The 27177-nt window shown below is 41.2% G+C and overlaps 1 protein-coding gene across 1 annotated transcript in view; it reads left to right on the top strand.

Annotated features, from left to right (window-relative positions):
* The window catches only part of GAP43 (growth associated protein 43), a 123883-nt gene extending 97090 nt beyond the window's left edge, over positions 1-26793 (top strand). The window contains exon 3 of the mRNA XM_073617398.1: positions 25903-26793. Coding sequence (XP_073473499.1) covers positions 25903-25991 — 89 coding nt within the window. The 3' untranslated portion in view covers positions 25992-26793. The remainder of the gene's footprint in view (positions 1-25902) is intronic.
* Positions 26794-27177: the final 384 nt, after the last annotated feature.

The raw sequence follows: 27177 nt of genomic DNA, 5'->3' as shown, positions 1-27177 counted from the left end.
ACTCACTACTTTACATTGTAGCAAAGTGTCATTTCTTCAGTGTTGTCACATGAAAAAAAGAATAAAATATTTGCAAAAATGTGAGGGGTGTACTCACTTTTGTGAGATACTGAATATTATAGTTTGCAGGGGTAACAGACTGAAGGGTAATGATACTTAGTCTATATTTAGAACTCGTTGTAGGTTTGACTGGAAATGAAAACTGTCTGGCAATCACACATGTAGATCTAATGCCCCGTACACACGAGCGGAAATACCACCAGCAAAACTCCGATGAGAACTTTTGGTCGGAAAATACGACCGTGTGTATGCTCCATCGGACTTTTGCTGGTGGAATTCCAGCCAGAAAAAGTTTGTGAGCATGTTCTCATTTTTCGGTCGGAAAAAGTTCAGATCGGAAATTCCGATCGTCTGTACCAATTCCTAAGCGCAAAATTCCTACGCATGCTCGGAAACAATTCGACGCATGCTCGGAAGCATTGAACTTCATTTGCTCGGCTCGTCATAGTGTTGTATGTCACCGCGTTCTTGACGGTCGAAAGTTCAGCAAACTTTTGTGTGACCGTGTGTATGCAAGGCAAGCTTGAGCGGAATTCTATCGTAAAAAACATCCAAGATTTTTCTGACGGAAATTTGCTCGTGTGTATGCGGCATTAGCCATTATGTAGTGTTACTAGGTGCTTAGTGTAGAGACATGTGTGCTGCCAGCAAAAATATTGAAGTTTGAACCAGGAAAACATAAAGTACTATAGGGTATCAGAGTCCAGTGGATCAGTCCAGATTTATGCTTCTGGAGTCATTGAGCCAGAGGTCCCAAACTTTGTAGAATTCCTTAGTGGTGAGTTTGAGAAAAAGTATTCCATTTTAAAGTGATTATTTAGTATTATGGTCACGCCTTGGATGGTCAGTGGTTGAGGACAGTTCCATTTCCTAGTCAATGCCAGAAGCTTGGGATATTTTTTTATAACCTAACCCTGCTTTAATCTTCTCCACAACTTTATTCCTGACCTGTCTGGTGTGTTCCTTGGCCTTTGTGGTGCTGTTTGTTCACTAAGGTTTTCTAACAAACCTTTGAGGGCTTGGCAGAACAGCTGTATTTATATTGAGATTAAATTACACACAGGTGGACACAATTTACAAATCAGGTGACTTCTGACTGCAGGTGCATTAAAGCACCTAAAACCAGGGCCAGGACAAGGAGTGGGCAGAAGGAGAGCTTCCCTGGGTGCAGAGAAGCAAAGAAGCAAAGAATATCGGGTGGTACACCTATTCTATGACATGTATTAACAGAGGGGATGCAATTTAGGATCCTTGCCTTGGGCACTGGATGTCCCTGTCCCGGTACTGATCTCAATGGAACGCTTACATGTGAATGGGCCCTGAGGGTTTCTACACCTTTGGTCTTGATGCACCTGGAATGTATTTAGCCGATTTAAACTGGAAGTTCAGTTAGGATATAAGTTCCTTTTAGCCTTACGTGATGATTTTCTTCTTCCTCCCATTCCTCAGGGCTTGGTATCGGCTCATCTATCGATCATAAAACACCACAGACATTATTGGATCTCCAGGACAGTGTGTAGTGCTGATTCTCTTGTCCAGGCCATTATCCATTTAACAGTGATTAACACGTCTTGGCTATTGATGGCACTTCAGCAATCAATCCAAATAACTGCAAACTCAACTCCTTTACCACTATGTACGTTATTTCATTTAGCACTCTTTAATTATTACCACAACACCAGTGCAAATATTGATCTGTTCCTGGTCATTGGATTAAATAACACCCCACAGCGAGCAGCTGCAATGGATCCTCTTACCATTCACTAATCTATACATTGAAGAGCTCATGCACATGGACGCTTGTAGTAAAGTCTGGAGGTTTAGCTCAGGCTGGAGCACTGTATCATGGAAGCACATGGTATTTCCAAGGACCTCTGAATGCGGTGGCAGGGAGGGGTCATGGGTAGTGATGAGTGAACCAGGCAAAATTATTATTCGGGGTTCAAGAAGCCACACTTGGGACCTCCTTGTCCTATGCATTTCAGCAAACCAATTGTAGAGATGTCATGCTAGTAATGTCCAGCGCTTGTGAAACTTTATTATTCCAGAACAGACTTCAAAAAGTCCCACCTGGGACCTCCTCCTCTTAGACAGTTTTTCACCATTGGATTTCATTGTAGAGATATTCTATTCATAAGGTCCAGTACTAGGACACTCTTTAAGAAGTCCAACATGGGACCTCCTCCCCTTAGGCGTTTCACCTAACACTGAGCTTTATTGAAGAGATATCATGTTTGTAAGGCCCAATAATTGTAAAACGTTATTATTCCAGGACAAACTTCAAGAAGCCCTGCCTAGAACCTCCTCTTCTTAGGTATTTCACCCAACACTGGCCTCAATCGTAGATATATTGTATTCATAGGGTCTAGTGCTTCTGCAAATTGAATATTCTGGGGCAGACTCTAAGCCCCACCTGAGGCCTCCTCCACTTATGTGTTTCACCCAATGCTAGCCTTAATTGTAGAGCTATTGTGGCAGTAATATCCAATGCTTATAAAACTTTATTATTCCAGGACAAACTTCAAAACACCTGTCTGGGACCTCCTCCTCATAGGCAATTCACCCAACACTGGACTTAATTGAAGAGATATCATATTTGTAAGGTCCAGTAACTTTTAAATTTCCAAGACAAACTTCAAAAAGTCATGCCTGGGAACACCTAGGCTAAAGTGCTTCTCCTAACACTGGGGTTAATTTATTTATTTATTTCAGGTACTTATATAGCGCTGTCAATTTACGCAGCGCTTTACATATACATTGTACATTCACATCAGTCCCTACCCTCAAGGAGCTTACAATCTAAGGTCCCTAACTCACATTCATACATACTAGGGACAATTTAGACAGGATCCAATTAACCTACCAGCATGTCTTTGGAGTGTGGGAGGAAACCGGAGTACCCGGAGGAAACCCACGCAGGCACAGGGAGAACATGCAAACTCCAGGCAGGTAGTGTCATGGTTGGGATTCGAACCAGCGACCCTTCTTACTGCTAGGTGAGAGTGCTACCCACTACACCACTGTGCCGCCAATTGTAGAGCTATCACGCTCGTAGTGTCCAATGCTTGTAAAACTTTATTATTCCAGGACAGACTTCAAGAAGCCCTGCTTGGGGCCTTCTCTGTAGATATATCATAGATATATTGTATTTGTAAGGTCTAGTGCTTCTAAAAATGTATATCTGGGACAGTCTTAAAGAAGCCCCACCTCGGACCTCCTACCTACCTAACACTGGGCTTAAAAGAGATATCATATTTGTAAGTCCCAATAATTATAAAACTATATTATTCCAGGACAAACTTCAAAAAGCCCGCCTGGAACCTCCTCCTCTGAGGCATTTCACCCAACACTGGCCTCAATCAAATTTACTATTCTGGGGCATACTTTAAGCCCCACCCGAGGCCTCCTCCATTTATGTGTTTTACCCAACACTGGGTTTAATTGTACAGCTTTCATGCCCGTAATGTCCAATGCTTGTAAAACTTTATTATTCCAGGACAAACCTGAAGAAACCCTGCTTGTAGCCTCATCCTCTTAGTTGTTTCACTAACCACTGGCAACAATCATAGATATATTGTATTTGTAAGGTTTAGTGCTTTTTAAAAAAATCGTGATTCTAAACAATCCTAAAGAAGCCCCCCTTCTGACCTCCTTGGCTTATATGTTTCACCCAACACTGGACTTAATTATAGAGATATACTATTTGTAATGTTAAACTTTATTATTCGAGGGCCTCCTCCTATGTGTCCCACCCAACATTGGGCTGTAACATGAAACATACCATATTTCTACAATCAAGCCCAGTGTTGGGTAAAACACATCAAAATAGGAAGTCCCAGGAGGGGCTTCTCAAAATTTGTCCTAAAATAATAATTCTCTACCCAACCCACCCAACACTACCAACATTGGTCTTAATGGTAGATAAATTGTATTTCTGAGGTCCAGTGCTTCTAAAATTTTATTATTCTGGAACAGACTTAAAGAAGCCCCACCTGAGACCTCCTGTTTCACGCAACACTGGACTGGAAGTTTGTCCTGAAATATTAATTCTTGATTAAACCCAGTGCTGGGTGAAACAGATCAGAGGGGGAAGCCCCAGGGGTATAGTACAAAAAGCTAATCACTACTATAACCACTCACTTCCTGCCAGGACTACATGTCCCATGATGAGGCATTGCTCCTCACACATTCACAAGTTCTCAGGCACTTACTGACATTTATGGAGTGTGTTCTGAGCTGTATATGTGCTGCACTGTATTTCCTGATATGTAAACAAATAATTCACTCTGTATGCAAGTCAACTAAATGGCTGGTCGATTAATCGATTATGAAAATAGTTGTCAACTATTTTAATAATCAATTAATTGTCAATTAATCGATTAGCTCTTTCAGCCCTAAAAATTTCTGACGAAATTCAAATCTTTTTCGAATAATTTTCAAATAGTATTCAAATCGTTTTTGAATCAAATCGTTTTTTAATCAAATTTGAATTAGAATTTCCGAATAGAAATAAATAGAATAGAAAATAAAGGAATAAAATAGAAAAGAATAGAATAGGATGGAAAAAAAAAAACAATAGGCTAAAATAGAAAGAATAAAACCTTCTTCTGAAATTCGAATTTTGAATAGAATAAATTCAGATTCAAACGGAATAAATTAGAATTTGAATATAAAAGAAAAGAATGGACAAGAGAATAAAAGAATAGAATAGAATAGGGATCTCCAAACTACGAGCCTCCAGCTGTTGCGGAACTACATGTCCCATGAGGCATTGTAAAACTCTGACATTTACAGACATGACTAGACATGATGGGAATAGTAGTTCCTGAACAACTGGAGGGCCATAGTTTGGAGATCCCTGGAATAGAATATAAAAAAGAATAGAAAGAATATAACCATTTCTCAGAATTCAAATATAATACATTTGAATAGAATAGAAAATAATAGATTTGAATAGAATAGAAAATAAAAGAATAGCATAGATTAGAATATAAAAAAAGAATAAAATAGAAAGAATATAACCATTTCTCAGAATTCAAATTGAATAAAGTTGAATAGAATAGAAAATAATAGATTTGAATAGAATAGAAAATAAAAGAATAGAATAGAAAAAAATCAATAGAATAAAAGAGAATATAACCTTCTCCCTAAATACATATTTGGAATAGAATAAATTTGAATTTGAATAGAAAAGAAATGAATAAAAATGTAATAGAAAAGAAAAGAATATATTAGAAAATAAAATAATAGAAAATAATAGAAATAGAACAGAATAAGAAAAAAAAATAGGATAGAATGGAAAAGAAAGAATATAACCATCTTTGAAAATTCTAATTTTGAATAGAATACATTTAATTTAGAATGGAATTCGAATCGATTGGAATTTTCTGAGTTTGGTCGAATTGAGTTCAATTCGACCAAATTCAAAAAATTTGAACAAACGAAACAAATTACAAAAGCAAATTGAAATTAATAAAAAAGAATAGTATAGAAATAATATAACCATTTCTCAGAATTAAAATAGAATAAATTTGAATAGGATAGAAAATAATAGATTTGAATAGAATAGAAAATAAAAGCATAGAATAGAAAAAAATAGACTAGAATAGAAAAAAAATCAATAGAATAAAAGAGAAAGAATATAACCATCTTCCTAAATTCATATTTGGAATATAATACATTTGAATTTGAATAGAAAAGAAATGAATAAAAATGTAATAGAAAAGAATATATTAGAAAATAAAATAATAGAAAATAATAAAATAGAACAGAATAAAAAAAAAAATAGGATAGAATGGAAAAGAAAGAAAATAACTATCTTACAAAATTCTATTTTGAATAGAATTGATTTGATTTAAAATGGAATTTGAATCGATTGGAATATTCCGAATTTGGTCGAATTGAGTTCAATTCGACCAAATTCAAAAAATTTGAATAAACAAAACAAATTACAAAAACGAATTTAACAAATTCAACTAAACAAGTTTATGTAAATACTGATTTAAAACTAAACATATTTTTTTGTTCTGCACATGTCTAATCCCTTGTTGCTGTTGAGGAATAGATTTCAATGAAAGTTTTTCTTGCTCGAATTTCGGCTTTACTTTATTGCTTTTTTCCTGCATTGGCAAAGCATGGGTTTGGGTTGTGCACCCATCTGTAGCCCAGCAATTATGGAAGCTCGGGTCATGAGTAACCATTAAAGAATGGCAAGGATGCCAAGTGTATATATTCCCATCTGTGAGATTCTTCAATTCTGTCCGCTGGAGATAATTGCAGTTCGAGCGAAGGTGTCACCGCCTTCCTTAAACTACTGCGCGGTTCCCGGGAACGGAGCCACCGATAGTTCCAGCGAGTTGGCAGGAGCTGGTGTGTCATGAGACCGCTTGTCACAGCCTAGATGTAATAGAAATTTCGAGGCTGACAGCGCTTGCCTATTTCTAAAGAAGCAGATTCTAGGACCGTCTTCCCGAAACCTGACGTCATAACGTAGAAAGATACTTTTCCAGGTCACTGTTTAGGCACGGGGAGGTTTTTATATAGTCTCCTCTCCACACTGATCAGAGGATCCATGCTGAGTGCACTAAAGCTGGCCATACACTAGTAGATTTCCCAACTACAGTGAGGGAAAAAAGTATTTGATCCCCCTGCTGATTTTGTACTAGTTTGCCCACTGACAAAGAAATGAGCAATCTTTAACTTTAATGGTAGGTTTATTTTAACAGTGAGGGACAGTATAACAACAAAAATATCCAGAAAAACTAATTTTAAAAAAGTTATAAATTGATTTGCATTTTAATAAGTAAAATAAGTATTTGAACCCTTCACAAAACATGACTTAGTACTTGGTGGCAAAACCCTTGTTGGCAATCACAGAGCTCAGACGTTTCTTGTAGTTGGCCACCAGGTTTGCACACATCTCAGGAGGGATTTCGTCCCACTCCTCTTTGCAGATCCTCTCCAAGTCATTAAGGTTTTCGAGGCTTACATTTGGTAACTCGAACCTTCATCTCCTTCTACATATTTTCAATGGGTTTAAGGTCTGGAGACTGGCTAGGCCACTCCAGGACCTTAATGTGCTTCTTCTTGAGCCACTCCTTTGTTGCCTTGGCCGTGTGTTTTGGGTCATTGTCATGCTGAAATATCCATCCACGACCCATTTTCAATGCCCTGGCTGAGGGAAGGAGGTTCTCACCCAAGATTTGATGGTACATGGCCCCGTCCATTGTCCCATTGATGCTGTGAAGTTGACCCCCAAAGCATAATGTTTCCACCTCCATGTTTGATGGTGGGGATGGTGTTCTTGTGGTGGGGATGGTGGGGGTCATAAGCAGCATTCCTCCTCCTCCAAACACGCAAGTTGAGTTGATGCCAAAGAGCTTGATTTTGGTCTCCTCTGACCACAACACTTTCAGCCAGTTCTCCTCTGAATCATTCAGATGTTCATTAGCAAACTTCAGATGGGCCTGTACATGTACATGTGCTGCAAGATTTCAGTCCTTCACGGCGTATTGTGTTACCAACTGTTTTTTTTTTTGGTGACTATGGTCCCAGCTGCCTTGAGATCATTGACAAGATTCTCCTGTGTAGTTCTGGGCTCATTCCTCACCGTTCTCATGATCGTTGAAACTCCACGAGGTGAGATCTTGCATGGAGCCCCAGACCAAGTGAGATTGACAGTTATTTTGTGTTTCTTCCATTTGCTAACCAACTGTTGTCACCCTCTCACCCAGCTGCTTGGCGATGGTCTTGTAGCCCATTCCAGCCTTGTGTAGGTCTACAATCTTGTCCCTGACATCCTTGGACAGCTCTTTGGTTTTGGCCATGGTGGAGAGATTGGAATCTGATTGATTGCTTCTGTGGACAAGTGTCTTCTATACAGGTAACAAGCTGAGATTAGGAGCACTCCCTTTAAGGGAGTGCTCCTAATCTCAACTCGTTACCTGTATAGAAGACACCTGGGAGCCAGAAATCTTGCTGATTGATAGGGGATCAAATACTTATTTCACTTATTAAAATGCAGATCAACTTAGAACTTTTTTGAAATGCGTTTTTCTGGATATTTTTGTTGTTATTTTGTCTCTGACTGTGAAAATTAATCCGACCATTAAAATTATAGACTGAACGTTTCTTTGTCAGTGCGCAAACGTACAAAATCAGCAGGGGATCAAATACTTTTTTCCCCCCTCAGTGTAATGTTCTTACGAAAAGTTTGGTGCATTCAATGATTTGAGTTGAAGGTGTTATAGCTGCAAAGGGTGGGCCAACTCAATATTGAACCCTACGGACTAAGACTGGAATGCCATTAAAGTTCATGTGCATGTAAAGGCAGGTGTCCCAATACTTTTGGTAATTGTGTGTCTGGATCCACTTAGGGGAGACGGCGGCTGTAGCTTTAAGCAAGCACTTAGCAAACATTAGCATGCTTTTAGCAAGATTCACCAGTCTTCTCATTTTGCTTGTAATTTACGACAGGGAATATTTCATCCAATATTTCATGAGATAATCCAGAGCCGTATGCACCCAATATTAGAGGTGACTTATCTCCTATAACTCCGCTACTCAGGCTGAGCAGATCATGTAATAAGTCGCACATTTCCATCCTCCTTGTCATACAGTTCAGGCTCTTCAGTCATTACGAATGGTGTGTTCACAAATCAGATCCTTTGTTGTCAGTCTCTGGCACCCTGCGCTCGCTAAGCTATCCATCTCATGGTCTTTCAAGTCCATATTTTTTTCCCCGATGAAATAGTTTCACTCGGTGTGGATCAGAGGCTTTTATTATACTCTTGCACCCTATGTGGATGTCTGAACCGACTTGGCTAAATTGCTTTTTATGGGTGAGAAGTATGTTGAGAGACCTGTCCGATGGGGGTGGGACAGAATATATTTTATTGTCCAATTTCAGTACTTTATATGCAAAAAATAAATAAATTTAATATATCCCTAATGATGTTTGCTTTGTTTCAAATGCTACTTAATGCATTGATATACTTTTTTAGACCCAGACGGTATGATCACCTGCTGACTTGGCACCATCCACACAGGCAGCGTAACTCCTCAATAAGACGCAGAAGTTAAATCCATCAAAATGTTAGCCCCTGCTAGCCCCACCATTCTATTACCATGGTATCAGGTGTTAAGCAGTATGGAGGGTAAAGAGATAAGGGCTTATTATAGAGATTAGGTCATTCATTAGAACCATACCACCTGGACGATTCTGCTGCTGCAAGGGGACAACAAGGGAAGGACATCATGGAGGGACATCATGAAGGAACATCATGGAGGCCATTGTGAGGGAACATCATGAAGGCCATCATAGAGGGACATCATGGAGGACATCATGAAGGGACATCATGAAGGAACATCATGGAAGGACATCATGCTCTCCTGCCTATTGGGTGGGGTGACTGAATAGAAAAGAGTAAGTGGTCTCCTAGTGATACTGTAGTTGGCCAGTTGTTTGACGCTGAACGTCTCATACCAAGAACTACATGCCGTTTTGTAATGCTTTGTTGTCGGTGCCTTCTATTGGGTGTACTCCATAGAGGTGCCAGTGTTAATAGGTCCTCTTTGACAGCGTAGGATCAAAGTCTTGCAGCGTCATCCTAAAAGTGTTCCATGATCTATTACTTGAATTAGGCTTCCATATTTCTTCAGTTGTCAAATGACCTGTGAGGAGGGAGCGGGGCAGAAGCTTTAGAAAATTCAGCCTTCACTCTTTCGGGCTCATGGGAAATAGTTAAACCGTCTCCACCAGCTGAAGGTGGCAGGTTTCCATGGCAACCACGCATCTGTTGTCTAGACATTTGAGCTCTGCGGGTCTCCATTGCCGTCACGACCTTTCCATTCACAGCCTTGGGTGCTCAACACTCTCAGCAGTCACATCACTGTCCCAGGGTGACAAGCGCGTGGAAGGAAAGTATTTTTAAACCCGTCAACTGGAAAAAACATAGAAAAATCAGATCAGTCAACTGAGTCTCAGCAGTTACAGGATCTTACATAAGCCAACTCTACGTCGATCCATAGGAGCTACTGTAGGCAATGTGCAGTGGCTTCATCGTGTCCTTGGGCTGGCTTTTGAGAGAGAACCAGATGAGATGGCTCACCGAGCAACACAGAGTATTTTAGGAGAGGTGAGTTAAGTAGAGGAAGGAACAGAGTTCTCCAACATTGCAGAGTATTTCAGGAGAAGAGAGTTAGAGGAAGGAGCAGAGTCCTCCAGCAGAGCAGAGTTTTCAAGAGATGGGGTGTAGTGAAAGGAACAGTCAGGTAAAGTTAGGTAGGAGCAGAGTAATGCAGAAACTCCGAGAATATCAGGAGAGTTAATAGAAGACATTTTAACTGTTGTGCATCAATTTTGTACATTTTAAGATCATTAAAAATCAAATTGTACACATTGTCATGTCCATATTTGATATATTTACTGTGGCAGCCATGTCCTCCCTATTTATAGAAAACCTGTTACAATTTCTGTGGTGGGGTCTTGTTTTTTTTTTCAGCTTGACTACTATGGTTATCTGATCTGTGTAACTTACCAATGTAATGTTTGGTTACTTTGTCATGTACGCTATATTGTCAAAATTATTGGGTCGCCTGCCATTACACACATATGAACTTCCATGGCATTCCAGTCTTAGTCCGTAGGGTTCAATATTGAGTTGGCTCACCCTTTGCAGCTTTAACAGCTTCAACTCTTCTGGCAAGGCCGTCCACAAGGTTTAGGAGTGTGTCTATGGGAATGTTTGACCATTCTTCCAGAAGCGCATTTGTCAGGTCAGACACTGATGTTGGACGAGAAGGCCTGGCTCACAGTCTCCTCTCTAATTCATCCCAAAGGTGTTCTATCGGGTTGAGGTCAGGACTCTGTGCAGGCCAGTCAAGTTCCTCCACCCCAAACTCGCTCATCCACACGGTATTGCCAAAAGTATTGGGCCACGCCTCCAAATTATTTGGTGGAGGGGGGATTATGGTGTGGGGTTGTTTTTCAGGGGTTGGGCTTGGACTCTTAGTTCCAGTGAAGGGAACTCTTAAGGCGTCAGCATACCAAGACATTTTGGACAATTTCTTGCTCCCAACTTTGTAGGAACAGTTTGGGGACGGCCTCTTTCTGTTCCAACATGACTGCGCACCAGTGCATAAAGCAAGGTCTATAAAGACATGGATGGGAAGAGTTGAAGTTGTTATAGCTGCAAAGTGTGGGCCAACTCAATATTAAACTAAGCGGGCTAAGACTGGGATGCCATTAAAGTTCATGTGCGTGTAAAGGCAAGTGTCCCAATACTTTTGGCAATATAGTATATATACATTTTTTCAGAGCTTTTTTTTTATTTACGTATAATTCTTTATTCAAAGATTTTTCCAATTATAACCAATCATGTGAAAAAAAAATGACAAACAAATAAATAAACCTATTACAAAACCAACTTCGCTAAGCATATACATCTAATAAGCCAACATTGACACATATTAAATTTATAAACTAAAGATAGGAGATTAATGCAGAATATAAATTAATATGCCACCCTAGTGCAAATTCACTTCAAATCAAATAGTAACCTCCAAAATATGGCAATATGCATCAATTACTGCAATTGTTAACCTATATTATATATACCTTAACTTAACTACTTTAAAGCCCCATACACACGATCGGAAATCCTGCCAGCAAAAGTCCGATGAGAGTTTTTAGTCAGATATTCCAACCGTGTGTATGCTCCATCAAACTTTTGCTGGTGGAATTCCCGCCAGCAAAAGATTGAGAGCAGGTTCTCAATTTTTCGGTCGGAAAAAGTTCGGAAATCGTAAATTCCGATCGTCTGTAGCAATTCCGACGTGCAAAATTCCTACGCATGCTCAGAAACAATTCGAAGCATGCTCGAGAGCATTGAACTTCATTTTCTCGGCTCGTTGTAGTGTTGTACGTCACCGCGTTCTTGACGGTTGAAAGTTTAGAGAACTTTTGTGTGACCGTGTGTATGGAAGGCAAGCTTGAGCAGAATTCCGTCGGAAAAACCATCCAAGATTTTTCCGATGGAAATTCCGCTCGTGTGTACCTGGCATAAGATAAGAAACCTTTCTCCTGATCCCATCAATGGGGGTCCAGAGACAAAATCTACTAAAAAAGGAGGGAAAGAAAAAAAAAACAAAGAGAGAAAGAAAAAAAATAAATAAATAACTAGCGACTAAAGGCAGAATTAAATCTTCTTCAACTGGTAGAGGTATGGCGTTTACAACATCCCAATGTTAGAGACTATACTTTATTTTTCTTCAGTTCATTCATCATACTCAAGAATCGTTTTTTTTTTTCTTCCACGAAAGGACCCAACTACCATGACTGAGGTTCTACAGGGTTTAGAAGAATATTTTAGTCAGAATGACCAACCTAATACGTCTCCGACTGTATTGTGGGAGGCACATAAATGCTTTATAAGAGGAATCTTTCTTAAACACGGAGCCAGGATAAAAAAAAAAAAACGAAGGCGGTTGGAAACTGAGACGTAACTCGTGAGGATTAGTAAACTTGAGTCCATTCACAAAAAAAACACTCGCTAAGCAGACACAGGAAGAAGTATTCTCCCTACGTCAGCAGTATAATCAAATCGCAAATTCAGAAGTAAGGGAGAAATTGAGTCGATATAAACAAGTCTATATATGAGAGTGGAAATAAACCGGGTGTTCTATTAGCTAGGGCACTGAAAGGGTCACAAATGAAACCACATATCGCTCAAATCACGGCCGACTCCGGCATTAAGTTGTCAGATTCTGTGGCTATAGCTCAGGAATTTAAAAAATTTTATTCAAGGCTTTATAATCTGCAAAATACCCAAACCCAGCAATGCTCTACCCGGGCAGATTTGATATCCTCCTTTTTAACAGCATCAGTTATGCCTCTACTTCCGTTGGAGGTGATTGCAGTGATGGAGGCCCCTATAACAAATAAAGAATTGGCCTTGGTGATAGAATCCTCTAAACCAGGGAAGGCCCCCCTGGTCCCGACGGGTTAAATTTGATATACTATAAAACCTTCCGGGACGTTCTCTCTCCTTACTTTCTGCACGCTTACAATTCTATCTCAGCTAATGGTAAGTTAACAGAAGACGCTTGGAGGGCCCACATTATTATGATTCCCAAGCAGGATAAAGATCATACTCAATGTGGGAACTATCAACCTATAGCACTTTTTAAATGTTGGCTTAAAATTATTCTCAAAAATCCTAACGAATAGGTTATTGCAACACTTTCCTCATCTTATTCAGGCAGGTTTTATCCCACAGAGAGAGGCCAGGGATAACACTATAAGGGCGATAGACTTGATTAATATTGCACATTCAGAGAACGGGCCCTTTCTCCTTTTATCAACAGATGCAGAAAAGGCATTCGATCAGGTGGATTGGCAACTTCTTCGATTTACTCTTATGCCGCATACACACGAGCGGAATGTCCGACAGAAAAAGTCCGACGGAAGCTTTTCATCGTCTATTCCGGGCGTGCCTCATCGGACTTCTCTTTTCGAAAATTCTGACGGACCTAGAAATGGAACATGTTCTAAATCTTTCCGACGGAACCAATTCCTATCGGGAAAACCGATCGTCTGTATGCTGTTCCGACGGACCAAAAACGACGCATGCTGTGAAGCAAGTAAGAGACGGAAGCTATTGGCTACTGAACTTCCTTTTTCTAGTCCCGTCGTAAGTGTTGTACGTCACTGCGTTCTAGACGGTCGGACTTTGGGTTGACCGTGTGTAGGCAAGACCGCTTGAATGGAATTCCGTCGGAGTTCCGTCGGAGAAACCTTCGGAGTTTATTCCGACGACAAAACCGGTCGTGTGTACGCGGCATTAGACATATTGACCTGGGGGAACAAATGCAGTCATGGATTCAGGCATTATATACTGGTCCTACTGCGGCCGTGCTGGTCAATGGGGGTCCATTCAGAGTATTTCTCTTTGTCTAATGGGACGAGACAGGGTTGTCCTCTTTCTTCATTAATGTTTGTGTTAACCTTAGAACCCTTTCTCTGCAAAATTAGATGGGACCCCCTGATCAGTGGACTTCAGGTTTCAAATACGGAGCATAAAATTGCCGCATATGCGGATGACCTCTTATTTTTTTCTTACCAATCCGGAGGTTTCATTGCCACGTTTACTCCAATGTCTAGCTCAGTAGGAGGATCTTTCTAATTTCTCTATAAATTATGCTAAATGTGAAGCGATGAGTATCCTCCTTTCCAAGGAGTGTGTTGTTAACTTACGAGGTGTATACCGGTTCAAGTGGGTTAAGTCCTTTTTGAAATACTTGGGGGTCACATTGACCCCGGATATGGCCCTACTATATGAGACAAACATCTGGCCATTATTATCGAAAATGCGATCACATTTTCAACTATGGGGGACCATTACCCTTACGTGGTTTGGGAGATGTAATGCATTTAAGATGACACTGCAACCTCAGATCTTATATTTAATGCAAGCGATACCTATTAAACTACCTCAAGCTTTTTTTCTCTCGTGCCGGACACTGTTAACCAAATTTCTCTGGAGCAGCAAAGTCACTAGACTTCGCTACTCCTTGTTGGTTTTTCCTAAATCACGGGGGGGTATTGGTCTGCCTGACCTGATCTCTTACCATCGAGCCTTATGCCGCATACACACGAGTGGAATGTCCGACAGAAAAAGTCAGATGGAAGCTTTTCATCGTGTATACCGATCGTGTGTAGGCCTCATCGGACTTATTTTTGCAAAAAAACTGACGGACCTAGAAATGGAACATGTTCTAAATCTTTCCGACGGATCCAATTCCTATCGGGAAAAACGATCATCTGTATGCTGGCCCGACGGACCAAAAAAGACGCATGCTCTGAAGCAAGTACGAGACGGAAGCTATTGGCTACTGGCTATTGCACTTCCTTTTTCTAGTCCCGTCGTAAGTGTTGTACCTCGGACCTTGGGTTGACCGTGTGTAGGCAAGACCGCTTGAATGGAATTCCGTCGGAGAAACCGTCGGCGTTTATTACGACGGCTAAACCGGTCGCGTGCATTACACTTATCTAGAGCGGTGTCATGGTGCACTTCCTTCACAGACTAAACTGTGGGTACAAGTGGAACAACATGCCTCACCGATTGTTTTGTCTGCACTTCAATGGGTCACTCATAAATACTATCGGGGATTGAGGAGGCACCCTACAATTGGGGCTACTATTGCAGTTCTTACTCATATATTTTCAACAAAAGGCCTCTCTCCCTACCCATCCCCATTAACACTAGTGATCCAGAATCCAGATTTCAAGCCCGGGCTTGATAATAAACAGCTTTGGGGGGGGTTGATAGGAATAAGTAAAGAGAAGGAAGGACACAAGGAAGGGAAGGGAGTGCTGCTCACCCCTATTGGTCAAGACAAAAAAAAAGGGAAAGGTTCCCCAAGTGGGGTTTTTAGGCAGCACAAAGAAAGGTGGTAGGCCAATGTATGTAAAAATAAATTAATTTTATTATACAAAAATAGCTTCAACACACTGGTTAAAAAATGAGCTCCAATACAGAGTGTTTACAAATCTCATGACACTCAGCACATACAATGTAAGCACGTATTCATAACAACATTGTACATGTATTGACAGTGTTAGAAATGTAGAACTGACGCGTTTCGACCTATAAGTTCCAGGTCTTCTTCAAAGGTCAATCTGCTAAAATTGTACAACAAAGGTGCATATGTCAAAAAAATAATTAATTATATAGATTTCAAAACAGGTATACCATATATTGATATGACATAATTACCCAATGATGAGTGTCCTATGCGAGAAGCTTTCTGTAAAAGAGGTCCCCTTAAAATCAAAAGATTGCCTGTTCACTTTCCCCTAGAGATCCCATGACATCACCGCTGCAGCCTCCAATCCCAGGGGAAGGTCCCAAAGATGTGGCTTACGAGAGATCACACAAAGAGGCGCCCTCTTTGTGTGATCTCTCATAAGCCACATCTTTGGTGAAAGTGAACAGGCAATCTTTTGATTTTAAGGGGACCTCTTTTACAGAAAGCTTCTCGCATAGGACACTCATCATTGGGTAATTATGTCATGTCAATATATGGTATACCTGTTTTGAAATCTATATAATTAATTATTTTTTTGACATATGCACCTTTGTTGTACAATTTTAGCAGATTGACCTTTGAAGAAGACCTGGAACTTATAGGTCGAAACGCGTCAGTTCTACATTTCTAACACTGTCAATACATGTACAATGTTGTTATGAATACGTGCTTACATTGTATGTGCTGAGTGTCATGAGATTTGTAAACACTCTGTATTGGAGCTCATTTTTTAACCAGTGTGTTGAAGCTATTTTTGTATAATAAAATGAATTTATTTTTACATACATTGGCCTACCACCTTTCTTTGTGCTGCCTAAAAACCCCACTTGGGGAACCTTTTCCTTTTTTTTTTTTGATAGGAATAAGTAGAACCAGATGCATGCATTTTGTTACCCAACAGGGTTGGATGTCAACGCAGGACCTCTCCACTCTTTCACAGCCTCCCTTGAGCCCTTGGTCTGCCTTTCAATTGTCATACTTTTTAAGGTCTATAGCAGATGCGGAACTATATGTAAGGCCACTGACACCCTTTAAGCATTTATGGGGGAACATGTACCACACATGTTGTCACTTTTGTATAAACAGATTGTTCAGCCTCCAGAAGGACAAATTCCTGCGTATATACGACACTGGGAAGAGGACCTTGAGATTTTTTTTTCACAAGATCGCAAATTAACAGGATTATTCTATCGGCTCATAAATCCTCCATAGCAAGCCGCTTTCAAGAACAGGGATATAAGTTATTGGTTAGGTGGTATAGGGTTCCTGCCTTAATGAACAAATTCTACCCGCAATTTTCTAAGTTATGCTGGCAATGTAAAAAAGAGACGGGAAAATTACTGCACATTTTTTGGCTGTGTCCTTTAATTACAGCATTCTGGAAGGACGTGGGGAAGATGATTAAAAAACTGCCATTTGTTGACCTTGGTTTGGACCCTTTGGGCTATCTCTTGCATTTAAATGAAACAACAACTTCACCACTATAGAAGGACGCTGTTAGCTCAAATGCTGAATGCTACCCGGGCTTGTATTCCAGACTTGTGGAAGTCCACGACTACACCTTCTCTGAAACATTGGTTCTCTAGGATAGACGAAATTAGGACAATGGAATTTATGACAGCGTCTCTCTATGGTGGAGAGGAGGAGTGTAGGGATACCTGGCGGCCATGGACGACCTTTTCGTGTAGCCCTCAATATGTTGATTGTATTTCCGTCTAGGTTGGGAGGGTGGATTTCTGAACGTGCGTAGTCTTTTTTTAATGGGAGGCAACCTGCCTATAACCAGATAACTATTGCTCTCGTTCTATTTTTTTTTTTTAAATTAAAACAATATGTGTATATATATATATATATATATATATATATATATATATATATATATATATATATATATATATATATATATATATATATGTATATGTATGTGTATATATATATATATATATATATATATATATATATAAAAGACTACGCATGATCAGAAACAATAAACAGCAATTTTCGTACATTATTTCCTTCCTCAATTTCATCTTTGCTTTGATACAACGAGGAAAATCAGACGATCGTTCCCCCGATTATCTTAACGTGTGTACCCCACTTAAAGTGGTTGTAAAGGCATCTGTATAAAACTATGCCAGCCTCTCTATTAGAGGCTGGCATAGCACACTGTGTCGCTAGTTTTAAAAAACGAGCAGTGTAAATATCTAATTTCAGCTGTCTTGAGGCCGGTCACGTGACTCGCGGCCGTTTTACAGCTCTGACCTATTGCTTCTGTGGGAGGGGCCGTAATCTCCCTCTGAGGTCAGATGGGGAGATCACGTGTCCCCTCATCTCCTCTGCAGAAGTTGCGTATCGTAGCTGTAAAGCGGCGTGTCCCCTCATCTCCTCTGCAGAAGTTGTGTATCGTAGCTGTAAAGCGGCCGCGGGTCACATGACCGGCCTGAAGACGGCTTAAATTGGGTATTTACACTGCTCGTTTTTTCAAACTAGTGACAAAGGGGGTTATTTACAAAAGGCAAATCCACTTTGCACTGCAAGTGCACTTGGAAGTGCAGTCGCTGTAGATCTGAGGGGGACATGCAAGGAAAATAAAAAACAGCATTTTAGCTTGCACGTGATTGGATGATAAAATCAGCAGAGCTTCCCCCTCATTTCAGATCTACCCCTTAGATTTAGAGCGACTGCACTTTCAGTGCAAAGTGGATTTGCCTTTTGTAAATAACCCCCAAAGTGTGCTATGCCAGCCTCTAATAGAGGGGCTGGCAGTGAAAAATGTTAAAAAATGCTTAACAACCGGACCGGCTCCGCCGATATACATCGGTACTTTGAGGAGGGATATCGTTGTTATGGCAGCAGCTAGCTACCATAACCCCGGTATCCTCTTCTTCAGTGAGCGGTCCGGTTTCCGATAAAAGTGGTCTTTATTGGCGATAGGAGAGGGGGGCCTCCCGCCGCTCTGCGGTGCCCGGAGCCATCAGTATCGGCGGAAGCGATCGGGTTTGCTCCCTGGCTTGGTATGGAGACGAGTGAGGGGAAGATGGCCCCCACCCATCTCCATAGCATTGCAGGGCCGAAGTGACAACAAAACGTCACTTCCGCCCACAGCTCTTAAAGGGACCTTTTTTTTAAAATGACAACATTCTTTTTTCTTTTTTTTTTATTGCATTTTAGTGTAAATATGAGATCTGAAGTCTTTTTGCGTTCCTGTCCTGCTTTTTTTCTATTATAAGGGATGTCTACATTACTTTTAATAGGAATAAAAGTGACACAAATGTTTTTTTTTTAAAAAGACAGTGTAAAAATTAAGATTAAAAGGTAAAATTAATAAGAAAAATAAAAATGTTTTAAACTCGCCCCGTCCCGCCGAGCTCGTGTGCAGAAGCGAACACACGCGTGAGCAGCGCCCGCACATGAAAACGGTGTTCAAACCACACATGTGAGGTATCGCCGCGATCTGTAGAGCGAGAGCAATAATTCTAGCCCTAGACCTCCTCTTGTAACTTAAAACATGCAACCTGTAGAAATGTTTTAAACGTTGCCTATGGAGCTTTATAAGGGTAAAAGTTTGTCGCCATTCCACGAGCGGGCGCAATTTTGAAGTGTAACATGTTGGGTATCAATTTACTCGGCGTAACATTATCTTTCACACTATAACTTTACTGTTGTCTTTACTGTTGTCTTATTTTTTAATTCAAAAAAGTGTATTTTTTTCCCCAAAAAGTGCACTTATAAGACCGCTGCGCAAATACGGTGTGACAGAAAGTATTGCAACGACTGCCATTTTATTCTCTAGGGTGTTAGAACCCCCATACATGAGATATATATATATATATATATATATATATATATATATATATATATATATATATATATATATATATATATATATATATATAATTTTTTTTTTTTTCTAAGTAATTTTCTAGCAAAAAAACCCCTGTTTTTAACTTGTAAACACCAAATCTCAGAAAGAGGCTCCGTCCTTAAGTGATTACTTTTACTTTACAGGAATAGCGGCGGGGGGGGGGGGGGGGGGGGGGGTTGGGGTTGGCCGGAGACAGACACAGAGGGGAGTGACAGGCTGGAAGGAAGGGGGAGAGAGGAGAGCAGAGAGCAGGCAGCCTTTCACGGAGGGGCGCAATTAGACCACAGTGATCAGGGCGGAGCCTGGTTATTCTGGTCTATTTAGAGAGGCAATACAGGAAATGCCAGGTTCAGGGTTTTTTTTTTACAGTTTAAAGGGGGGCAGATTACATAGAACAAGCACTGTGCTGTGTAATCTGCTTTAGGGGACCAGAATCTACATTTTTTTTTGGGGGGGGGGGGGTTGGTTAACAAACACTTTAAGACTAAGCCATGCAGATAAACAAAGAAGAAGTCACTATTTTAACTCAGTCACTAGTGTAAATTTTTACACTTGAGCTATTGAGCTCTATAAGCAAAAGACTAGTGTTCATAGCAGCCCTAAGTTCAAAAAGAGAATACAAAATATTATCAAAACTATTATAAAACATTGGATGTCTACAAAACGTTTTTTGCATTTTCATTTTTTTTTTTTTCTACAAAAACCGACGCATTCCCTTCTCGATATCTATATATCTCACATCTTCTGCACTTTTGCTAGTACGTCACATATAAAGTATACTATTGAATTTGCAGTCATTTTAGAGACCCCCGATAACGCCTATGAAGGTGTACCTAGATATTACAGCTCACTGAATGCTCCCTGCAAAGTTACTGATGCAATGGCTCGTCGGGAGTGTATTGTAGCAGAAGCAGCTGTAGAAAAGATTCCAGTTATTTGTAAGGAGAGAAGCTCTCTGGATGGAGGTGTGTGTGTTCTGTATTGTATGGTGTGAATGGCGGTGTCTAGCCATGAAACTAATTACCCTTTTAGGGCTGTAATTTCGGCTGCTCGCTGAGAGCTGCTCCACTTTTTAAGACGCAATCCTTTATTCTGATACTGTAAGGAACTATAAAAAAAAATAATAAAATAGCCGTTATTACCATTCATGTCTATGGAGCTATCTTTATTTTAGAGTGCGAGAATGTAATCTTTTTTTATTTTTTTATTTCTCTTTATGACTAAATTCTGGGCACAAATAAAATACAAGGGTTATGTATCATTATGTCTTTATATCTGCATCATGTATTCCTCTGCACGGTAACATTCAGGTTTCGGAGAAGAATGGGGGTGGTATTGCTGTATGCAGTGGTGTCAGTCTAGCAATGTAAACATGCTTACAGGAGGAGAGGAGGAAGAAAAAGTGAGCTCATCTGTAGAGTTCCTGCTCCTCCATTGTTCAGCCATAGGTTGGATTAGGCTGTATTGCCTCAAAGCAGTGCAGACCACAGAGAGGTCTTGGATCGCACTATGCTGTGTGGCTGGGGGGTGGGGGGGGTGTATGACTGGATCACAAGTCTAGCTGGACAGAGTTTTAAATCCCTTTAAATTGATTTTAAACCCTCACCTTGTAAAACAACCTGTTCAGTTTAAAATAGAAATGCTAGGCAAGACACTTGCGTATAGATATATAAAACATTATAAATAACTTGTTTCCTCTTTTTTTATAAGTGATCACATTCCCTCTGTGCTCAGCTGCACAAGAGCTGGGGTAGGAGAAACAGCAGCACACTGACCATCCCAGTGAATGGCTGTGCAGTCTTAGTTCGTAAGGGTTCAGTATTGAGTTGGCCCACCCTTTGCAGCGATAACAGCTTCAACCCTTCTGGGAAGGCTGTCCACAAGGTTTAGGAGTGTGTCTATGGGAAAGTTTGACCATTTTTCCAGAAGTGCATTTGTGAGGTCAGGCACTGATGTTGGATGAGAAGGCCTGGCTCGCAGTCTCCGCTCTAATTCATCCCAAAGATTTTCTATCAGGTTGAGGTCAAGACTCTGTACAGGCTGGTCAAGTTCCTCCACCCCAAACTCGCTCATCCTTGTCTTTATGGACCTTGCTTTGTGCACTGGTGCGCAGACATGTTGGAACAGGAAGGGGCCATCCCCAAACTGTTCCCACAAAGTTGGGAGCATGCAATTGTCCAAAATGTCTTGGTATGCTGACGCCTTAAGCAGTGGTCATCAACCCTGTCCTCCGGGGCCACCAACAGGCCAGGTTTGCAAGATAACTGAAATACATCACAGGTGATATCATTTGCTGCTCAGTGATTGCAGTATTCTAATCTGTCTCTACCCAAGGTCATACATAAAACCTGGCCTGTTAGTGGGCCCTGAGGACAGGAGTTGATGACCATTGGCCTTAAGAGTTCCCTTCATTGGAACTAAGGGGCCAAACCCAACCCCTAAAAAACAACCCCACACCATAATCCCCCCTCCACCAAATGATTTGGACCAGTGCACAAAGCAAGGTCCATAAAGACATGGATGAGCGAGTTTGCAGTGGAGGAACTTGACTGGCCTGACCTCAACCCGATAGAAAACCTTTGGGATGAATTAGAGCGGAGACTGTGAGCCAGGCCTTCTCGTCCACACTCCCAAATGTGCTTTTGGAAGAATGGTCAAACATTCCCATAGACACACTCCTAAACCTTGTGGACAGCCTTCCCAGAAGAGTTGAAGCTGTTATAGCTGCAAATGGTGGGCCAACTCAACATTGAACCCTACGGACTAAGACTGGGATGCCATTAAAGTTCATGTGCGTGTAAAGGCAGGTGTCCCAATACTTTTGACAATATAGTGTATATTATAATGAAGGTTTTTGTGCCCGAAGTTTACTTTTTAAATTGGAGTTTAGTTTAGTGTTAGTCTCCTCTCTCTCTCTGTCCTCCTTTTCCCTCTTTATATCTTTATAACTGTTTGTCTCCATCCTTCTGCGTAGGAGTGTGAAAATGTTGAAACTTTTGGTTCAGCGAAACATTTGAGCTTTTTGTATCACGTTAGCAAGTGTTTGCCACAACGTGTTTAAACACCATACGCCGGGGGTCACGGAGAGGTAGTGGAATACCAGTTTTCACTGGTAGGCAAATCTGCCTTTGTGGCGTTTATTATATTAATGTCCCCCCCCCCCCCCCCTTTTTAAATCTGTGCAATGTTGTTCAAATTACAGTAGGATTATATGAGATTAAAGTAATCTGTGCCCTAGAGGAGCTGTAATCTTATTTGTGGATTTATAAGGAAGACGGGTCGGTTGTCATGAAGTAGATTTGATGTATTGTCGGATTACCTGTTCAGTGGAAAAAAAAAGTCTTTCCTCCTAATTTTCGAACATAAAGGTCAATATTTTACAAGCGGTGAGAAAATGATGTGAAAAATAAAATCATTATCCTTAAAAATGTCAAGTATATTTGACCAAATATGGAAAATGACGTTCTGAGGATATGCAAACAGCTAAATATAACGTTGAAATAAATATTTAGAAAAATTTTTTTGTCTTCCAAAAATTTTTTGGGTAATAATTGCATTTTTTTTCAGTGTTTTTTTTTTTTTAATCCTGACACCCTCTGCTTTGTAATGGAAAAGGGAAAAGACCTGGAAGTCGCACATCTCTGCAAAACCCAATAAGAAGGTGTATGACAGCCTCAGCCCAGGCTCCAGCCAGGCCACACTGACAGCGCATTTTACATCGCCCACTGAGCTTATGACTAAGCTCTGTGGGTGGAGTGAAACACGTTAAGGGCGTAGCCTGGTTGGACCCCGTGATGAGGCTGTCATATACCTTTTTGACTGGGTTTTGCAGAGATATGCGACTTCCAGGACTTTTCCCTTTTCCATTAGATGTCCAGACCTGGGACAAGCTCTGTATTTGTGTGCACACCAAGCGGTTGCTACGTAAGAGGCCCCGGTGGAGCCTTAAGTGGCACCTGTCAATTTAGTTTGGGTCGCCCCTTGCTTTGTGCTATAGAAAAAACTTTACTATTTTCTGCAGTCAGAGTTGGAGAGTGTGGTCAAGGTTGTTACTGAATAGAGAAGGAACTGCAGCACACTGAAGTCCTCTCTGTGGTCCCTCTTCCAATCATCTTGTTACATTCACAATACTGTGCAATGCAACAGAGCCAGATTGGCTTTTAGTTTCTGCCCCTCCCTCTCCTAGCTTGAATGCTGATGTGTATATAAGAAGCTAGTTCTCAGGGTCAGAGGTCAGGCTTGGAGACCAGTAGATGTAGCAGTAGAGAGGCTCCCACTGACCAACTGGATAAGTACACAAGCAGGTCACCCTGGCGGATGACATGGGCTAACTCAAGGTGCTGGGTCTAAGCACTAACTGGTATTCACCTGATGGTGGAGTTGGGTTTTGCTGTGTGTTAGTACCAGGTCACGGTCCTCAGGATCTTCCCACCAGGAGGCGAGCAAGCTGGGGTCCAGTAGCAGATATAGCAGGTTGGGATGAGGCCAAAGGTCAGTAACGAGTTGCATTGGAGATAAGGACAGCTACAGGTACGCAAAGGTGCAAGATATCAACTGGATAAAGCACAATAATCTGGCAAACAGGAAGTGCAGAGACATGGTTTAAATCAGGAAGTTCATGGGAGGAGCAAAGAGTTCAAGGTTCACTAGAAGCAAGAGACAAACCAAGAAAGTCCAAAGGATCAGACAGGGAGCTATCCAGCATCTCGGGTGGCTCAGCAAAAAGGGCCACTGCCAGATGCAGCATCCAGGTCCTTACACTATTATAAAGACAGATTGAGGTTGTATTTAAAAAAGCTTTAACCAGTTCAGCACTCACACCTGTACAACCCCAATGAACCAGAGGCATTTTTACATTTCTGCCATGGGTCTATTGATTCAACAGCAACTTTGTAATTTCCTAAGATAATAAAGTAACACATTTTATCCTTTTCCAGCTTTCTTTTTGTGATATTCTCTTGCAAAAATGATTTTACGCTATTATGCAATCCATAGACGAAAAACTAATAAAACAAAAAAAAGACAAAGTTCAGCTTTGGCTATAACTTCCAGTGCCTATACCCTTGGATCTACTGATCATTTTGACATGAAGTAGCCTCGACTTATGCACTGTTTCATTATATACTCAGTTCACATTGCCCATGTTTCAGGTGTTCTTTAGGTTTGTAAGAAAATCGGGATAGACATTGGTCATTATGATAAGCTGGATAACACACATTAAGGCAGCCTTTTTCAACCTTTTAACCCCAGGGGAACCCTTGAAATAATTTTCAGGTCTCAGGGAACCCCTGGTAAGATTAGTCCATTAGCGGTGAGAAATGGGAAGAATGTCGACCTTACAGTGGTGGCCAGAATGGCTCTCTTGCAATCATGCCATTGGCTCTGCTAAGTTGCGTTGAACCTGGAACCATCAGATGGGAGGTCAGTTAGCCAGAGCTGAAGGAACCCCTAGCCTCCCCTGAAGGGACCCTAGGTTCCCATAGGCACTATCAGTTGGGAGGTCAGTTAGCCACAGCTCAAGGAATCCCTAGCCACCCCAGGAGGGACCCTAGGTTTCAACAGGTATCATCGGTTGGTAGACACTATCAGTTGGGAGGTCAGTTAACCACAGCTCAAGGAACCCCTAGCCACCTCTGGAGGGACCCTATGTTTCCACAGACATCATTAGTTGGGAGTTATGCTGTTGGCTCTGCCAAGTGGTGTTGGACTTGGATCTATGCAGGCACCATCAGATGAGGGGTCAGTTAGCCACAGCTCGGGGAATCCCTAGCCACCCTTGCAGAGAGCTTAGGTTCCACAGACATCATCAGTTGGTAGGCACCATTAGTTGGGAGGTTAGTTAACCACAGTTTAAAGAACACCCAGCCACCCCTAGGTTTCCTCAGGCACCATCAGTTGGGAGGCACCATCAGTTGTGTGGGGGTTCAGTTAACCACAGCTTAAGGAACCCCTTGCCACCCCTGGAGGGACCCTAGGTTTCCACAGACATCATCAGTTGGGAGGCACCATCTGTTGGGGACTCAGTTAACCACAGCTCAAGGAATCCTTAGCCACCCCTGGAGGGACCCTAGTTTCAACAGGCACCATCAGTTGGGAGGCACAATCAGTTGAGGGGTCAGTTAACCACAGCACAAGGAACCCCTAGCCACCCCTGGAGGGATGCTAGGTTTCCACAGGCACCATCAGTTGGGGGCACAATCAGTTGAGGGGTCAGTTAACCAGAGCTCAAGGAACCCCTAGCCAACTCTGGAGAGACCTTAGGTTTTCACAGAACCCTGGTTGAGAATTATGTTTTAAAGACTACATTGGTCAGTTTTAAGTTACATAACATGCATTTTAAAAAGAAGACATCCAATCTCTTATCTTGTCTTGATGTGTTCTTCTTGCAGATGATGTAGAAGGAACCAAACCTAGCGAAAGTGCCCAACAAGAAGAGGCTGCAAGTGACGAGACCAAGGCGGACCAAGAAAATGCCTGAACACATTGAAATGTCCCCCGTTATCTCCTCTTGGACTCCATTGTTTCGCCCCTTATGACCCGCCCTACCCGTTCTCTCGACCCCCCTTTCCCCCTTTCTTCTCCTCACGTGGGTTCCTCCACCTCACCCCTCGCCCCTCTTCTATCTCTCTCTCTGTGTGGCAGATTCTATAACAGGCAGGAAAGTTTCAGTCAAACAGTGTGGCTTAAACATTTTTTTAAGTGTTTTCTTGGTGTTGTTATGGCGAGTTATCCAGTATGGTCCAATCAATTCATTTTGGAAACTCTTGCACTGTATCCAAGTTTAATACCGCCTCCCGTGATCTATCTCTCTGTTACACTGTGTGCAATGTACTCCTCCCAGTTCCAGATCTTTCCAGTGAAAAAAAACAAAAAACGAAAAGGCGTCTTTTATTTTTGTTTCTGTTCTCTTTTTTTTTTTTAATTCTCAGTTTTTTTTTTTGTTCCTCTTCAATGTGATGGAATGAACTTATCAAAAAACTAAAAAAAAAAACAACAAAAAAAAATTATTAGCCCTCCCTACAGTTTGTTTTCCAAAAATAAAGCGATGTGCCAATTAGCGTATATAACCGTCCACCCCCGTGTGTGTTACTTGTCCTTTTCTTGATCTGTTGACTTTTGATGCCACGCCAGAACACTTTTGCTTCCTGCCGATCTTTCCCACTGTATCTCTGAACTTAGCTCCCTGTGTTGTGAATGAAGAAGTCACTTTAATGGCATTGAGAATGTACGGTTTTTGATTTGTAGCGCACACGGAGGTAATAAATAGTTCTCGGTTCTCAGCCATGTCCTGTGCGGTGTCTTCCAGGGATTGCGAGAATGTATACAAAAGGCCAGGTTCTGATAATGTAATGCCCAATTCAAGTCCAATTTTTGGGAAGACCTGGAAGTGTGTAGGGTTTAAATGTTTGTTCCTCTGGGTTCCCAATTGGGAATTTTGCATCACTTCCTACCTCTCTTCAGGTCTCTGTTCCAGGAAGTGATGTCCTCAGTTGGACAGAGGTTTTAAATCTCATGCATCCAGAACTCAAAAAACCTTTGGACTTGAAAGTAAGCCTAAAGTGAAAAATAAATCATATTTATTATTATTTTTATTCTTACAACCTTTTGTTAGCATGAAAACATTCTTCTGTGTTCCTCTCTGCAAGCAGATTCGCTTTACTAAA

The sequence above is a fragment of the Aquarana catesbeiana genome, linkage group LG02 (genome assembly GCF_042186555.1).
Source record: "Aquarana catesbeiana isolate 2022-GZ linkage group LG02, ASM4218655v1, whole genome shotgun sequence".
In the NCBI taxonomy this organism is placed as follows: Eukaryota; Metazoa; Chordata; class Amphibia; order Anura; family Ranidae; genus Aquarana; species Aquarana catesbeiana.
This window is presented reverse-complemented; position numbering and strand designations above follow the sequence as displayed.